The sequence below is a fragment of the Acanthopagrus latus genome, chromosome 14 (genome assembly GCF_904848185.1).
Source record: "Acanthopagrus latus isolate v.2019 chromosome 14, fAcaLat1.1, whole genome shotgun sequence".
Taxonomy (NCBI): Eukaryota; Metazoa; Chordata; class Actinopteri; order Spariformes; family Sparidae; genus Acanthopagrus; species Acanthopagrus latus.
In genome coordinates this window covers 12,585,816-12,604,299 of record NC_051052.1, presented here as the reverse complement: position 1 = coordinate 12,604,299, position 18,484 = coordinate 12,585,816, and the positions used below count along the sequence as shown (strand labels likewise).

Here is an 18,484-nt window from a genome sequence, read left to right as displayed (position 1 = left end):
CTTATTCTTATTCTAAAGATTTTGCTTTATTTTGTTTTGTTGTTATTGTTGTTTTTACCTGGCATGGGGACAGATATAGCAGGAATCTGCTGCACCTTATCACCTGCCATCTGTAAATCAACAAGACAAAAACATGAATGCACACAAATTATACAAAAGCAATAAAGACTTCATGAAAAAGCTAATATTTTAGCGTATTTCTATAAAAAAAAAAAAATCACAAAGAAGGTAGGCAGGAGAAGCGAGAGAAGTTTTAGTGTTTTATTTACCTGACTGTTTGTGTCTCTCTCCAGACCCTTCTCATCGGCGTTCTCAATCACCTCTCTGACCTGCTCAATGAATGACTCCCTCTCACTCTCCAAGATAAACTCACTCTGGACCTGGACACACACAAACACACATGTGAATCATACTCAGGTTTTTATACAGTGCTGTCAATATGGTTGGAGAGGGTGAATGAATGAAAACAGGGGTGGACTGTGTGTACCATGATTTGAGCGATCTCCTCTGGGTTGTCTCCATCAAGGTCAAACCTGAAAGTCACCATCTTCCTGTTGTGGGTCTCCAGCTGACACTCTGCTACCCTGTCCCCTCGGTTGGAGATCTACACACACACACGAACACAAAAAGAAAAAGAAAAAGGCAATCAGAAAGAAGAAAACTGAGTGTAAACAGATGATTGCTTGATAAGATGCTCATGACTTTTACTGAAACTCATAACTCTACATCAAGCAATAACAGTGGTACAGTGTAAATCAGATTTATAGGACGTGCTATTACATTGAGAACATTGAGTTTGGCCTTGGCAAGCTTCTCATGGCGTGATCTACTTCGAACAGAACGTCTCTGATGACGCTTGGTGGGGCGGCCTTCGTGACGACCTCCTCCTCCCTCGTTGCCGTCGCTCAAACCTGAAGTCTCAGAGTGGCCGCTGAGGGAGAGAGAGCACACAGAGGTCACATTTAGTCATAGAAAAAAAAAGTGTGAGCTCCTTGATCAGTAATTCTGTGTGAGAGTTTGCTCTTGGGTGCTTTTATTACCTCTCTATAGATGAGAGAACTTGAGGTGGCTGTAGTTGGGACTGGGACAGCTCTGAAGGCTGAGAGGCAGACTGCAACAAACACAGAGTCGTATGAAAAGGCACCTACACACACAATATGATCGGTGTCAGCACCAAACACCAGGGAAACTTGGGGAAAGCATGGAATACAAGCCAAGAATAACTAACTAGATAGAGCAAGTTTTTGGGATAAAGAACTAAAACTAAAGCATTAAACAAAAAGAGCAAAGCAAGAGCTGCCACAGAAAGATTGTATTCATACAGTATCTCCAATAACACATGCAACCTTGTCTCATAATCAAATGTATGAATGACTACATAGAAATAAAAAAAATGTTTAACTTGGAGCAAAAAGAAATTCTGCGGACAGTAACTGATTGATTCTGTTAGACATCTTTCGTAGACCAGTAGACCAACTGTGTCCTGCAGCATTTTTATATCTTTCACTGTGGATTTTTAAGTAAGTCACTCTTTGTGTCAGAGGAAAACACTTGTTTGATTAAGTCAAAATGACTTGATCCTAATTAACCTTTAACTTTTTGCAACAGTTTGCAACCAACTGTTACAGTTTGGAGCTTCAGGTCTTGTAATACAACTCTAGAAACTGCAGAATTTGATTCCTGGCAGCAGAACTTCAGGCTCCTTGGCATCAAATTATTCCTTTTACTGTCAGGCAAGATTTCTGTGAATGAAACTCTTCCACGCAAAGGGCAAAACAAAAATGATGAAATCTCGCAAGGGTGAAACGATTTATGACAAGTTTGAGTGGATCTCATATGAGCAAACTTCCCAAGTAAAAGTAAGGTTTCATAAGAATAATCCTGCCTGAGGAACAATATGTATCATATGCGGACTAAAAAACTTCCCTTCCATACACATCTGGAACCATAAAAACAACCCAAGGCTCTTTGCAGAATTCAACTTCAGCAGTTGTGAGCACAGTGAACAGGGACAACACATCCACTTGGTGGGTTTGGACTGTCCAGTACCTGGGGAAGGGGTTCCATGGGAGTATCAGGTGGGGCGGTGACTACACTGATGATTGGCACCACGGTGGCCAATGGCTGAGGCACAGGTGTGGGCACAGAAGGAGGAGGAGGAGGAGGAGGAGGAGGAGGAGAAGGAGGGGAAATAGTAGCCACCACCCCAACAGGGAGCGGCAGAGAAGAGGGAGGGGATGCCACGACAGGGAGGGACGGCGACGCAGAGGGCAGGGTCACCAAGGAAACGGTAGACGGAGTTACACTGGGCTGAAAAGAGGAGGAAGAGCCAGAAAGAGGAAGAGGAGGAGGCAGAAAGGAAAACGAAAGGAGAAAGAAGAAGACAGATGAGGCAGAGGACGGGTAGAAGGAGAAAAGTAAGGGAAAGGGGGGCAGCAACGTCACTGGGAGGATGAGGAAGTAGATAAACCCGACAAGTCATCAGATGTGATGACAGATTTAAAGTCAACTGGCGTGGTGATGGAAGAGTGAGCTGAAGCTGGTCTTTAGTTTGACTGTCAATCAATAAAGCTCCTGAGCACTGGTCTCCATGATAAATCATGAGACCAGGAGAGAGGGCCACCGATAGCTCACTGACCCATTACTGACACGTTTGACTCTGAGAAACTTAAGAAAAACTTTCCGAGCAAGACGACAACTGGGACACTGATCAAGCCTATTAGTGACAACATCTCAAATGGAACAACAAACTCTGTGACAGGATGACTGTATAAAACACACAAGACTCTAAGATCATGCAACCACAAACACCTTAGATTTCTACAGACATGGTACGACTATAAACAATATAAAAAACTGAGACACAGGGCTACCAACAGAAGTTTCATCACACTAAGACTTCACAAAGGGATCTTACAAGCTCTAACACTTCTGGGAAAATTGACCAATTAAATTGATGCCTAAAAAGCCATGGTTTGGATTCAATGCAGGCAAAAATACTTTGCTAATCTTCACTAGGCAGCAAGCAGGTGCAAACAGTTAAATTCAGTGTTGATGAAAAATACTATGGTAGGAGAGTAACTGTTCTTGAAAAATGGTCACTATTAACTTCTCAGGTATAAAAGATAACGTTGGTGGAAAGTAAACATTCTGTGTTGTTCAAACTACAGTGAAGATTCATTACTCAGGCTTTGAGACCCCTCAATCCTTCCTCAGCATTACTCTAGTTCTGATTCAATGACTTATCCAACCAGGATTAGTCGGAATCCAATAAGGTAACAGGCATTAAGAATACCAATAATATTTATCCAAAAATACTGTAGCTAATCTTCCTGCTGATGGTCTAATTAGCTTATGTAGGTCATATAGAGAGATCGGTATTAAATCAAGAGTAGTACATAGCAGTCTAAAGTTCCTTGTTGTACAGTAAATTTAACATGGTGAGGTGGTTCCTTTGAACAAACAAAAGTTATATTTACATTCAGTGTTACTCAGCAAAAGGCATGTGTGTATCCTCGAAGTCTAACAAAGTCAAATGACATTTATGAAAGGAGATTTTTGTTAAAAGTTTGAAACATGCACTGTTAACATCCATGTTTGCTCTCTAGCAGCCTTCGTTGGTTCATTGCTGTGCATGTTGGTGCATTAAAACAATCTGTCAATCACTGCTCACGTCTGGGGCGAACAAAGGAGAAATACAAGGTCATAGGCATTAACAAAAAGCTGTATCTTAACAGCATACAAACAAGAGGGATGTCTAAATCATGTAGATGCACAATTACTAACTAAGGTGCACACATACGAACACACTTTTACATCAGGATAGGCACATATGGGCCACTAAATACATCTATATATCTATATTCACATACACCACAGATATAATGGTACCTGAACAAGAGCTAGCTGGTACAGAAGAAAAAGATGTTCTATACTGGGAGCTGGACTGAGATCACAGAACTAAAAGCACACACAGACACATACATACATCCGGTTTGTGTAAAAACCAGAAGCATACCAATACAAAGACAAGTAGTCACATATAAAAACACATAAAAACACATAAAAACAAACCCAGTGATGAGCACAGGCAGCATGCCAATGGGCGAGCCGGAGAAAATGAAAAGAAAAATAGAAGAAACAAGCTGAGCTGTCAAAAAGGTTTAGTGTGAAAAAAGTAGCAATTCAAGACGAGCAAAACGTGCGATAGTAACACACAGAGTGAGAATGACATTGAATATGAACTGAGAAAAAGGTAAACGTCTGGAATGTTTACCGTCAACATGAATGACTAGTTGATTGCATAACTGACCGAGAGTCAGTCGACTGGGTACATGACTGAATAGAAAAGCCATAGAAATATCTGATCAAATGACCTCTGAGTGGTTAGTAAGGACAGTATGTCCATATAAGTACATCTAATATCAAGGTGATGGGAAAACAGCACTGATGGGGGGTTGTTTGGAACTTAAACTAACCCTGAGGTGTATTCAAGAAAGCTGTTGAGTCACTGCTTGTGCTTTTACACTTTAGCATGTGTATGCAAATGCCTAAGTGTGCATAACTAATCATCTATTAGCAGAAAGGTGTTTGCCTGTGTGATGAATGACGACATGTGCGGCAACTCTGCAGTTAATCCAGCGCTGCAGCTTGTGTTGCATTAGGAATATGTTTATGAAGCACTGTGTTCAATATGTAGTTTAATAAGCGGAGCTACTGATCTTTACATACCTGTAGAGGTGCCTGTGGCAGAGGCGTGTGCGTGGGGCTCTGAACTGATGTGATACTATGATTGGATGAAATGACCTGGACAGACAGAGAGAGAGGGCGAGAGAGTAAAGAAGGAGAGAAGAGAGGAAATTAAATGTAAATGTAAATTTGTTAATATAAACATTTACATGCACACCAATATCCATTTTAGGTTTGATAGCTTTGACAGCTGTTTTTAAGTTCATGTGCTGCTTATATAACCTGGATAAACTCAAATGGTGATATGGAAAATACCAGCAGGGAACTCATTTAATAAATTCAGTTGTATATTATCCACTTTATTTTTAATTTCCTGCCTTGATGTTAACTATGAAAACAAACTTATAAGCCATGTGACAGCAGTCCCATGATTATTAGCTAATCATAAAATGTGAATGCAGTGTGAGGGTTTTGAATACCAACTCTCATGTAAACATGTTGAGCATAATTACGGGCGATTGCTTGTTTTGCCTGCTCAGAATAAAATAACTTAATACATTCCATCTTTTTCTGACGAGAAATGTTTGATCTGTGATTAACATCCACTTTCACGCTCAATCAAATCATTTTCGGCCTGCAATCAGTTCATAGCAGGGGTTTGTGCTGAGGGCAAGCAGTTCTTCAAAAGGAGCATGCTTTCACTGCAGGCACAGCGCCAGCTCTGTGGGAGCTGCTGTGGTTACCTTGAAGCAAAGGCAACGACTTCAAAGCAAAAACTGACATCTTAGTCAAAACTGAATGAGACCAAAAATAGGGTGGAGTTATTTTTGTATTTCATCTTCATGGGGTTTGGACATTGAGGGGATTATACATGTGAGGAAAGAGATAAAATGAGAAATGGGCAAAACAAAGTAAGGATGCCTAAGAAGTCTAAAGTTCTGGGATTCCTTCAGTTGTTTTCCTTACATGTTGGGAGGTCCCAGGGGGAGCCGGCTGGCTGGTGGCGGGGACCAGTGGGGGTCCTGGAGAATGCTGAGTGGTGGAAGCCTGGACCTGCTGCTGAGAAACAGATTAAGAGAAAGATGGACAGACAGGAAGAGGTGTTGTGGGATATATAAAGGATGGAGGATAGAGGTGAGAAATCAAGAAGATGGCAACAAGGAAGGAGAAAAAAACAAACAAGAAATAATCAGAACATGTTTGTAGCGCATGGATTAGAGACTGTACATGACTGCAAACACAAGGTACTGTTCTATACTGATCAGTTCTACGTTTTCTTCTTGTGTATGCACTCATGCACTCAGACAGCACATTGATGTATTATGGCAACAGATATATGCACATTCTGTATGTGTATACACAGCTTGTAGTGTAGCAGGTACAACAGTACAGGCACAGTACTTGGGTTAGGCAGGGTGTAAGTACAGGGGGGTTTTCAACATGCAGGTCAGATCCTAAGTGATTGGCAGTGATAATAAGTCAATGGAGCACAGAGTAGCAGCTGCAATACTGACACCAAAAACAGAATTCCTGAACTTAAAGTGGCTACAAGTTACTTCCTTTTTGGTGATTCTGGTGCCCCCTGTGGACAAACACAATATGAGCAACCTTGCCTATGTTAAAGGATTTTCATCTTCATCCTTATCCATTAGCGGCTATTTAAGATTGTGAACAAAGCTTAATTTGTTTTAGCGCCATAACGCAAGACTGGAGAGCTGTGACCCCTCATTTCATCCTCAGCCCTCCATCATGAAAAATTGTTTTAATTTTACACATCCATCTTGGGAATACAACCCATACAACACATTAAGAATAAACATTTAGAAATAGCCACTCTTTTCACATCTGATTAAAAGTAGATTGTTCCATAACCCACATAAGCTTTCTTGTGGTGTGTTTATTTTGTTTCTTTTAACAACTCACTGCCGTTTTCTCTAAAAAAAAAAAAAAAAAAACGACAACAACACAGGTATTGACTTTGATTTTTTGCAATAGGACCAATGTTTAAGCGAACTCTATGTGTTCCTGATGATAGCAATAAACTAAAACCAAAAGCCTGGCCAGTCCTTTGTAGGGTTCTAAAATAAAACCTGATGAGGAGTTTTAATGAGTCCTTAAAGAAAGTCCAACTGCTTTGAGCAGTGAGCACCAAGAAATCATGGCTGTATATTTCCTTCCCGACTTAATAATCTACAGCAGCCTACAGACAAAAGTGACTGCTTTACTGACCGAACCCTTAGAAGGCTGTTCGCAACTTTCTACTTGTCATGAAGTCCACCCTTACAAAGTGTGGTGGGAGCTTCTACAAGTATGTTGCACCAGACACACGGATACCTACCTCTTTTCTAACATCGTACATATGCAGTCACAAAATCATACTAAATAATTTCACAGCACAAGTATCTAATAAATAAAACGTATATAAAGACGGAGAACTTAAGTGACATGAAAGAAAACACAGAAGAAATGACAGATACAGATTAAAGAAATGAAAGGAAAGATCATAAGTGGTTCAAAGTAAATAATAAAGAAAGTAAGGGTGACACGGATAATATCAGCATTCTAAGGGTTTAATGGATTTCATTTGTGACCTTTGAACCTTGAGTAGGATGTTGATTTCCAGACAGGCTGGAAATTTCAACACAATATGTATAATAAAGAACTGACTTAAAGCCAAGATCTTAAGCTGTTACAACACAAAACAACAGAAAGAATCTAAAATATACACATGGAATGTCTACCTGCGTGGTTACATTGCTCAGTTTGTTTGTCTGAGCCCCCTTGGTTTTGTTGTATGTTTCTGTGTGTTCGTCTGTACAAATCAACAAAGTCTCACAGCGTCATCACACTTCAATGATGTCCTTAGATTCAAAACACAGTATTCCATGTGCAGGTGTTTTTACATAGACTTTAGAGGTCGTTTAAGTTGTCTTAAGACTGATGGACTTTGGATTTGTACAAGCAAAAATGCAGGTATATGACATGTACCGTATACCCTAACAAACACACATTTCTCATATACATTCATATATGAACATACAGACAAAATATTACTTACTGATACTGACAAATAAATCAAATACAAACAAAAACACAGAAAGGAAGGGGGCTTAGACTGCTTGCTTATAAAGCTTGTACATCAGAGTTCGTCTCAATGTCTACCTTCTGAATGTTGATTTTAATACAATTAGAACTTGAATCACAAAACTGGCTCTTATCTTGAAGTCCAGTGTTTCTGGTTTCAGTTCCACTTCTGTATGGAGTCATGTCAGTGAAATAAAAAAAGAGTAAATCTGTAAAAGAATAAGAAAATAGATGTGGAAGTATAAATAAGTATCAATAAAGGATTACATTAGTAATTAAGATTTGTAGAAACATAATTTAATATGTTGCTTTATAAAGAGACAATTAAAAAACTAAATGACTAAAATGACAAAAACAAAATAAAACAATTATATCCACTTTCATTTATTTTTATATATCATATTTCATAATACTATGTTACTATGGTATGAGTACAGGTTAATTTCTGTATTCATTTATTCTAAAATATGTCCACTTCTTTTTTTTTAAAACAATAATTATTTCAATCTATTCCTCTTTACATTTCACATTTACTGTATCATTACTTTACAGATTTACTATTTTTAATGGCACTCCTATGACTCCATACACCCACCTTTAAACCTTTAAGTACTGCTAACTAAAGCGCTTGACTAAATTTTTTCTACAGACTCTTTTTCTGTAAGCAAACAGTGTCATGGAATGAATAATATGGACATTTTGAAGGCAGACCATGAGACTCACTCGGTAGTGTTGATATGACTTGGGTTGTCGGGTCTAAAATCACAACCAAAGACTACACGATGACAAGTAAGCATAAGCTGGGGCTCGTGGGTTGGTTGGGTAAAGAAAAAACAACAACAGGGGATTGGTGTAATGGCCTCTGGATCAAATTACTATTCAGGTAAAAATTCAGTTGCTTTTCATAGAAGGATTCACTTTGCTGTTTTTTTTACCCATCTATGCTAAAGAATACATTAGTTTTTTTGTAATTGCCACAAAGTGATGAGAAATGAATGTAATAATAGTTTTATATGTGAAATTCTCAATCTATGAAATTCTGACAATTTATAGAAAGCCAAAATTCAGCAAACATGACAGTGAACAGCTGATTGTGGATCAACTTAAACTAGTAACTGACCCAGAGGACTAGGGATGATTTTAGAGTTTTAACTCAGTACCAGATTGGGGTTAGCAGCCTGCATGGCCAGCAATGACTCATGGTATGTCATATCAGGTTGGGCTGGTACCACCCCGCCATGCCGGGCCCAGGCACCCTGGATCAGAGACTCCAGCTGAGTCGCTGAAGCTCCCCCAAGCGGGAGCTCAGAGGATGGAGTGGGAGGGAGAAAGCTCTGCATGGAGGGTGGATGTCCCTGGGGATCTATGGGAAACGCTCCACCGGATGAATCGTAGAGCGCAGCGGAGGATGAGTGAGGGATGGACTGAGCAGCTGAGGAGTCGAATGGAGGGAGGAGAGGTGGCGGAGGAGGTGACTGGAACTCCCCAGCGTCAGAGGAGGCCATCGAGTCACTAGAAGGGTCTGGACTCCTGTCTTTTAAACCTGTGTGGTGGAGAAGAAGACTTCCTGGAGGCAAGGGGAGCTCAGGACTGACGTACGAGTACAGCTCTTCTGTCACTGGCTGCAAACGGCTGTACGTGCCTGAACCGCCTGATCCAGTTCCAGTGTTGTCCTCTAGAGGGAGGTCCATGGAGCTCCTTCGGGCCCGAAACAGTCTGGATGCCAGGAGGCTTGGGTCTCCAGCAGCGGCTGCAGCGGCTGCCGCTAAATGAAACTCAAAAACACTTCCACTTGTTGGTTGTGGGGTGTCGACCATTACAGGAGGTGCAGAAATAGGGAAGGCGGACTGGGACGTATGCTGTGGTGGAAAGCATCCATCAGATGATGAAGAAGGAGCAGAACCAATAGCGGGTGCACTTACGGGAGTTAAGGGTGTAGGGATTGGGCTGTGTGCACTCATTCTTTGCATGATGTGTGGGTGCAAGAACCCTGGTTGTGGTGGAGGACCGTGGTCAAAACCCATACTAGCAGCTGCAGCTGCTGCTTGCCTCTGTTGATGGAAACTCAAGTGGCCAAGCTGGTGTGCAGTCATTGGGTATCCTCCATACGCCATTGCTTCATAATGGTCCAATAAGGCAGCTTGATTTAGACTCAGTCTCCTCACTGCTTCCTCGTGCTCTGCTCTCATGTCTTTATAGCCGTACAGACTTGGGTCTGATTGTCCTGGGAGATGGAGCGGCTCCCCAACACCAAGTCTTTGAGCAGCTGCTGCAAAACCGGGATTCACCATGAAGAGTGAGGGGGTCTCAACTCCCTCCATCCCAGAGAAGGGATGGAGGCTGCTCCCATAGCGAGGGTAGGCAGGCTGGAAGTGACGGGTGTGAGCCTCAAGAATGGACGTGCTCTTGCGTCTCTGGGTGTTGTAGGCCTTAGGAGGTCCAGTGGGAGGAGGCGAAAAAGAAATGGGCCTCTCAGGGATGGAGGGGAAAAAAAGAGTTGCGGGGTCTGGGAGAGTTGAGAGGGGGATGCTCCCTCCAGCTCCTCCTCCTCCTGCACCGCCACTGTAGTGATGCGGCACTGAATGCTGCTGCGACAATGAGATACAATGGAGTTGAGAATGAGATTCAGAATGAGAGAGAGAACCACAGCAAAGGCCCACATGATATGGAGGAAATAGAGTGTTACAGATCATCATTTCAAGACAAGAAAAAAAAGGGGACATGTATTCAATCTCCACACTAGAAATAAAATGAAGTTGTTAAGACAGGACAGAAGACACCGAACAGCTGTAAAAAGGAGTAGTGAGATGAAGTCAACAGGTAACGTAATGATGCCAAGCTGCAGTAAGACAGGTAGATGAACCAAGACAAAGACAGGTAGAGAGCAAAGCCAATCAGACAATCAAGAGACAGACGAGACAGAGACACAGTGGGGGGTCAGAGGTAGGTACGCAGTGGGGTAGTAAATACAAAGAGAAGAAAGGCATGGATCTAAGCTCAATAATATCCTGCAGCGTCTGCACTCAGGAAAACGTCTTTTTTGAACTTCTCACTGTAAAATGTCGACTTTCTAACTCAACTACCTTCAGTTTAAAAAAATACTGGGTTTACATTGTTTTGACTTATCAAAGGATCATATCTGAATAAGAGAAGTTTGGCTGTAGCCTGTGTGTGCATCATAAATTGTGTTTCTGTTGTGTAATGGATACCGGGAACCAGGATTTCCACTGGCTGTTATCAATTTTTAGTTGGCAGAAGGATTTCAGATTTATGCGTATGACCAATAGTGCACTTGCACTAGTTTTGGGAAGAAAAGGTAATAAAACGAGGAAAATCTTGAGTCATTGCTTTTCATGACTGAATAAGCTGAAGAAATAAACCTGTCTGTTAAGAGCAATGCAATTTCATACCATTTTACTCTGTTTATATTAGTGGAACCCTTCTAAGTAGCCACCTATCGAGCCTTAAACAGCATCATGGGAATCCTAATTTCCCTCTGAGGACAGCTTGTTTATACAGATAGGGAAATGTATCAAATGAGAGCCTTACTATTAGTGTTTTAAAATCATTAATGTTTCTGATTTTTAATTTATTTTCCAAAACTACACGGTGCACCATTAAAGTATCTCGACAGGTTTAGAGTTTACCATGTTGTCTTTCCTAAACAAAAAACTAATAGCTGGCACCCCGATGTCCTCATCATCTTTGTCTCTCCTCATTTCCTGTCACCATTCTAGTTTGAAGCCCCAATATACTTCAAAACCACTTCAACAATTTTGATTGTAAAATGAGCAGTTTTCCTGATGGCAGATGCACATGATATTAGATGTATACCATAGAGCAATGTTAAAGCTCAAGCCAATCAAATCTGGATTTAATGAGCACAGTGTTCTATCAGAGGGAGAAAGAGAGACTTAAGCAGAGATTGATGGGTAGGAATCACAGACTCACTGCAGGGTCTGAAAGCAAACTCACTTTGAATATAAGAGTTATACTAATCTACATACTCAACATATATGTGCCACTTAAAATGTCATAAATTTAGACTATAGATGATGCGTTTTCTGAATGATTAGATTTCAAGCTAACGTAAAGTACTGGCTCAGCCAACACACTTTGAATCTATACTGCTGCAGCTGAACTCTCATTATAGAAGAATATATCAATATATTAACTATGAAGAGGACAGATACTGAATACATACCGATATTCAGGATAGAAGGCTAAACCAGTTCTAGATTTGTTATCAAGTGTGCATCTCATCTTGGAATATCAAGAAATTAGCAAATTAACTTTCTGACTCCATGTGGTTGTTTCTTGTTCAGCAGGCTGTTCAAAGCTGCATCAGTATGAATAATACAAGCTGTTACATTAACAATCCTTTCACGCACTGTGTCATCTAGCAGTTAGAGCAAATTACTGGCACTAGAACAGCACAGTGACTGTGTCGCTGATTTCCATATACATTTCTCCCTTCACTCTCCTGTAATTACAAGAATATTCCATTGTATCTACTTTCAGACACCTGTGTGGTCTATTTCCCTCATCTTTCCTGCTCTTCCTTCTTCTCTAAGGATCACCACCACTGGGGATTAAGACTGTAAACCTACAGGGACGGAGAACAGGGCAGGTAGGCTGGCCCTCCGCTGCCTGGCCCTGGGCAGAGAGGAGGCCGAGTGAAGGGGCAGCACTGTCTCTAGGGCCTTGGAGAGGCGCCCGGCGAATGTGTCCCTCTCAGCTGCGAGAGGCATGCAGAGGGAGGTGGAGGTGTAGGAGGATGAGGAGCACAAGTCTGGAGGAGGGGTGGAGGGCTGCTTTGGAGGAGCAGCCAGGGACTGAGGAGCATGGGAAAAAGAGTAGGAGGAAGGGGGGACGCAAACAGACATGCTACGACTTCGACAACGGCGCAACGCAGGCTGCAGGCCGGGGAGGTGTGATGGAAGAAGGTGGGACCAACATGAAAAACAAACAAAGAAATTAAAAACACAAAAAAAACATTAAAATAAAAAAAAGAAACACTCCAAAAGGACACTCATATGAAAACTTAGAATAAACAAAATGAATTATATTATTAAACAAATGTTACCAAATGAACAGTGATATAACTGTAAGTCAGTCGGACAGTGAACAAATACTTTTCAGAACAGCAAATTTTAAATAGAGTGAAATCTCTACATGTTCTTTCTAGAATTTATAACAAAACAAAAGCAGAATAACAAATAAATATAAATGAACCTATCAACTTATCAAATATAATACAGGAAAATGTAAAGAAGACTGAGCCAGAACAATGACAAGAGAAAAGGAAAAAAATCAAGTCAACATAAATCGAAATAAATAACAAAATGAAATAAAAGAAAACAATGTTTATTCAAGATATATCAATTAAATGCTTCTTCATAAGATAAACTGTTCTGACAGTTTGTTCACAAGTCACTTTATCTGCACAGAGTGAGGTGGAAGTAAGCTTTGATGAGGAATCTGCCCACAGTGAATTACTTGGCCTATAAACTGAATGTTCATCCAAATGGACAACAAATCAGTCAAAGTGTGTGCTACTGCACTGAAAGCAACAATTTATAGTCAACAGGTCACCAGATGGAAAGTTCAAGAGTGGAAGATTACAAAAGGATGCCGTCTGTAAATGAGTATTTAAAAGGTGCCATTCAGCAAAGAACCAGACTCATCGGTGGTTGTATGGCTGCTAGATCCAGCCCAGTCAATCAACTTTTCTATTTTTTATCTTATATGTATTTTTTATTTATTCATTTATTCTTTGTTTTGTTTGTTCCATTTTGTTAAGTGTCCTTGTCCTTGTATTATTATTATTATTATTATTATTATTATTATTATTATTATTATTATTATTATTATTATTATTAGAGGTCAACAATTGAGGATTGTGGGCAAAACAGCAACTACACTCTCAGCAAACATTCCCTGAGTGACTGAAGAAGGCTAAATACAAAAGTAGAGAACATGTCCAATCGACAATGTGAAGACACATCAGTACTGAATAAGAGTGAAATAGACAGCAAATGAAGCAAATGAAGAAAAGTGCCATTGTTCTAGTTTCAACATTTGTTTTAGAGCACTGAATATGATTTTTGTTGTCTATTCAAGAATAAAATTTACTGTAGACATCATCAAAAAAGTGCAGTTTTCCTGAATTTAAATGCACTTATTGGAAGTCACCTTAAACAAACAATGAAGAGCTACAATCCAATCCAAGAAGAATTTAAACGTAAGAACAAGGAGGGTTAAATAAATGGGAGAGTGAAATAAATAATTGTGACATTAAGTAACGGACTGTCTAAGTTAAGTAACTACCCTTCTAGTGCTCGTCTTCTTCGTGTTTGTGTCAAATAAAAAAAACGTCAATAACACGTTCTTATGTGTTAAGTTCACTCGCAAACACTGCAAACTTCATTCCAACTCACTGGCAAAACACTTCAAACCGACTCGTCTTTTTCAGCTCTTGTCAAACGTGTCCTCGCTCTACCTACACATGTGGAATTTGGATGACATCAGCACTTACCATTGGCTGCGGCGGCTGGGCATAGCCTGGGTGCTGCTGTGGGGCAGCAGAGGGGGTGGAGGGGTAGGGGGACTGGGGCTGAGAAGGGGGGTGGGTCGAGGTGGGGCAGCTGTATGACATAGTCAGCTGACCCAGGTGGGGGGAGTCTGAGGAGAAAACTGAAGAACCCTGGCCACTGTCCAGACCTCCTTCAGCTGAGAAAGAGAAAGAAAGAGGAGGGTGACTATTTGTCCTGTCTCTCATTATCTACTAATAATAACAATCTCAAAGTAATGACAGGAGCAGAAGCTTTCTATCTAGTAATTATTTACAAAAGTGAACATAATTTTCCTGCTGGTTTGAAAAATGGCATCAGCCACAGGGGAGCACACATTGTTTACAACGGGCACAGCTACCTCAATAGCAGGAAGGAAGAATTAATAGTTCCAGTGTGCTCTCAGTTTACAACAGGATGAGGGTAAATTATGCAGCACATTTGAAAGATAACTCAACAATGGCTGCTTCTGGTTTACAGGAAGACACAGACAATATGATACTGTAACACCCTCTTCTCATGTTGACGATGAAGGGCGCCTCTCCAGCAGATATTTTCTTAGATGTACACAGTCCCATGTTTGTAGTGATAGGCAGGCTGGAAAAAATACTGTCTCAAATATTCAACTATTAATCAATCATTTGTAGTTAGTCTTACAGGTGTGTGAGATGCCGGTGTGCTGATAATGAAGCTGCTGTTGCTCCACTTCAGTCTCCTCTGCCTCCGCCTGCAGACAAACATACAGAGAGAAAGATAGCTACCCTTAACAGTTGTTAGCAGTTAGCATACTTTAGTGAAAGGAAAACTCCCCAAATCCCCTCGGTACTTATTCCCTGTCATCAAACTGGTCTTATTAGATTTAATGACATCTGAGCATTTAGTCCAAACTGTAGCGCTAATAGTTGAGGTCGAGGGAAATGTTCATGGCAAGATTATAATGGTCTAACAGTGTTCATGAGAACACCCTTTAAAATATTCACATTTTGATCTTACACATAAACTATATTAATTGGCTTACAAACCTGTGTGTGGGAAGATTTGAGTGCCTCTTGTTGCTGCTGCTGTTGTAGTTGTTGTTGTTGTTGTTGTTGTTGTTGTTGCTGCTGCTGCTGCAGCTGTTGCTGCAGTTGTTGCTCCGTCTCCAGTTTTCTCTTCTCCTGTTCCTCTCGTACCAACTGCCTCTGTTCTCTCTTCCTCCGGATCAGAGACACGCGGTCCTTGATAGCCTTGGCCATGGTCTTATGGTCACCCTCAGCAACGTAGCCTGACTCAACCTGGGGAGTTAGGAGGCGCCACACAGATACTCTTCTTAGCAAACTGGATAAAAACCCCAACCCATATACATCCAGCATCCTTCCCTTCTTGACTAGTTTCTCTCAAATCCCTCACATCCTCCCACACTGTCCATACAGTCCATACCATTTCCTGAGCCACATCTTCAGGGACGTCCTTGTTCAGATCAAAGGAGAACTCGATGGCTTCGTTGTCTTTGTATTTGCCTGCAAAATAAGTTAGAAAAGGCCAGTCAGGCAGCTTCCCTCTGTTTTAGTAAAGTGCTGTGAATTTTGAGCAGCTATTACCAAATCATGACAAAAATATTCCTATTACAATCTTGTCCACAAGTAAAAGATTTTAATTCAATTTCAAAAATAAGATGATTCCTTGCCCTTAAGCTTCTTGACGTCTTCTATCCTGAGCCAGAGTTTGATGGCTATCATTTCCCCATCATCCTCTTCTGCCAGTTCAACCCTGACGCCCGTGTCCTCTTGGAAGAACGCGTGGTTCAGCAGGATCTTTATAGCATACCTAGAGGAACAGAAGAGGATTTACTTCTCGATGCTTCTTGATACCAGTTTGTTCAAGAAAAGCGATTCCTAGCAAGCAAGTTAACAAGACAGACATGGCATTTAATTAATCCATGATTTCATTTACATGTAGTCCTGAGACATCTGTCCACGTACTTCACATTGCATTGAGTTTGTGGGCTTGGACCTTGTCTTGGTTTTTGAAAAAGAAAACAGCAATCTTGGTTTTCTCACCAAGAACAAGACATCTGGACAATAAGGTGTGAAAAAAACAAAGGAAGTGCAAGAGAGGGAGAAGGTTTAGCTTAGGTGAATGTTTTGGCAGAATAGCAGGACATAAAGGGAAAGAGAAGGAGAACAGAGGACTTCTTGTCTGACCAAGGAGCTGTGATTCAGAAGGGGATTAGGTGAAGTCATACATACTTCACTACACCCAGTCATGTTTGCCATCAACCATAACTGGGAGTTGATGCTGCAATTATTTGAATAAAATAAGAGACTGAAGGCAGATCTCACAAAGTTATGATACAGAGTCCATTTAAAATTCCAGAAAAACAGAAACATAACATCGGCTTTTCTCACCTCTCATCCTTGTTTGTTCTGATGCAGCCATCTATAATTTCCTTCACCTCTGGAATGGCTACCTTGTCAAAACTGCCGGGCTTCACTCCCTGCACAAACAAAAAGAAGAGAAATGAGCACAAAACGCACTGTATATGTTGTACATTCATTCTCTGAATCTCTTATTGTCCATTGTGCTCCAGAAAAGACATTTGAGTTTGCCTGCCAGTTCTGTTTTGCCTCAGTTTTTAATAATAAGCACAATTAAATCATTCCTCTGGATAGGAAAATAGAAGAATTCGTATTATATACAGCAGGATTAACTGACACTAATTAAATTAACTAATGATGTCTGTGAAATACTTTTCTGTAATAAAATTGATGAGCCATGCAAATAGAGCATTTTGCCCCAACATTGTTAAACATTTGAAAGTTGGGGGTCCAACAGTCAGAGACCCTGTCCAGGGTTAATTCCCACATGGACCTAGATATCCTCTCAGGAATGAATAATGAACAACAGCTGTTCAGAGCCAATTAAGACAACTACAGCCCATTCTGATGGATAACACTCATAAAAAAGAATCAGCGGGGACCCATTCAGAAGTCTGGCACTGTGAAACGGAGGCTCCAAGGCCTGATATGAGAACAAAGTGACACTGTTTAGCAGAAACAGCATCCAGAAAAAGAAAATAGTTAAAAGACAACACACGATACTGATACTGCATCATCAACTATAGTTAAATGCAAGGTTTGAGTGTTTTGTGATACTAGGGGAAACACATACAAGTAACTGCAGCCAAGGAACCTCTACAGGCCTTTCAATGCATTATTCCAAAGCGAAAAACTGCGCAGGAGTTCGACCAGAAGGCATCTGAATGACCAACTCCTTTGTTCAAACACTGTTCATGAAGAAACAACATAGAGACCAAAGTCTAATATTAGTCATAAACAGATAATAAAATCAAAACTATTGCTCAAATCACATAAAATATATCAAATGCACAACATGAGTGCACATACAAAAAAAAGACAGGAAGTACATGAGAAAGGACAGGTTTAAGATTAAATAAAGTATAAGTAACTTACCTAGAAAACACTGAGACAAGTAGATTAGAGACCCATTTGACAGACAGATGGTCTTGGGAATAGTTTTGGACAACTGACTATGTGTTTATCTCAACCTGTTGGTGCCAGCAAATGACAACCTCCCTTCTGCTCTCTACCTCCAGCCTTGTCTCCCTGTCATCCTTTCTCTCTTTACTCTCTTGGCTAGTTTCTCTCCAAGCCCCCAGTTCACCATTACATAACAACCTCCCCATCATCTTCCCCCCGCTCTCTCTCTCTCACACAGAAACACACACACACATACATACACGTTTTGAGAATCCAGCGCCAAACAAAGTTAGGACTAATGGAGGAAGTAATGGTATTAAGTCTGACAGAGCGAGGGAAGGACGAAGGGGAGAGACTGAGAGAGAGAGAGAGAGAGAGAGAGAGAGAGAGAGAGAGAGAGAGAGAGAGAGAGAGAGCACGATTTCAATTAAACAAGGCTGACTGGGGGTGAGGAATGTTCCGTGAGGCTCGTCAACAACTTTGTAGGGTTGGGCCCATTAATCAAATTGTATTTCCAATTGCTCCCTGACAGTTATGAAAACTACACAAGTGAGATCAAATGATTATTGTGAGGTGCCTGCGCAGAGACGGTTTACCCTGCTGCCATCTGGCAAGAGATTAAGGCGAAGAAGTATCTCCTGCTGAACTGACAATCTATGG

General features: G+C 40.8%; 1 protein-coding gene across 9 annotated transcripts in view; it reads right to left on the bottom strand.

The window, feature by feature from the left end:
* Positions 1 to 18,484, bottom strand: part of wnk1b (WNK lysine deficient protein kinase 1b) — a 96,904-nt gene that overhangs the window by 20,651 nt on the left and 57,769 nt on the right. For 6 of the 9 annotated variants that reach the window (XM_037120975.1, XM_037120976.1, XM_037120970.1 and 3 more), the window contains exons 6-19: positions 16,733 to 16,821; positions 16,012 to 16,151; positions 15,765 to 15,844; positions 15,368 to 15,619; positions 15,003 to 15,072; positions 14,312 to 14,505; positions 8,934 to 10,361; positions 5,656 to 5,748; positions 4,732 to 4,806; positions 1,041 to 1,111; positions 781 to 931; positions 488 to 604; positions 270 to 380; positions 59 to 110 (exon numbers count right to left, since the gene is read on the bottom strand). In XM_037120975.1, the coding sequence (XP_036976870.1) occupies positions 59 to 110; positions 270 to 380; positions 488 to 604; positions 781 to 931; positions 1,041 to 1,111; positions 4,732 to 4,806; positions 5,656 to 5,748; positions 8,934 to 10,361; positions 14,312 to 14,505; positions 15,003 to 15,072; positions 15,368 to 15,619; positions 15,765 to 15,844; positions 16,012 to 16,151; positions 16,733 to 16,821 (2,923 nt within the window). The remainder of the gene's footprint in view (positions 1 to 58; positions 111 to 269; positions 381 to 487; positions 605 to 780; positions 932 to 1,040; positions 1,112 to 4,731; positions 4,807 to 5,655; positions 5,749 to 8,933; positions 10,362 to 14,311; positions 14,506 to 15,002; positions 15,073 to 15,367; positions 15,620 to 15,764; positions 15,845 to 16,011; positions 16,152 to 16,732; positions 16,822 to 18,484) is intronic. The other 3 variants (XM_037120971.1, XM_037120977.1, XM_037120978.1) reach the window with 3 other exon arrangements.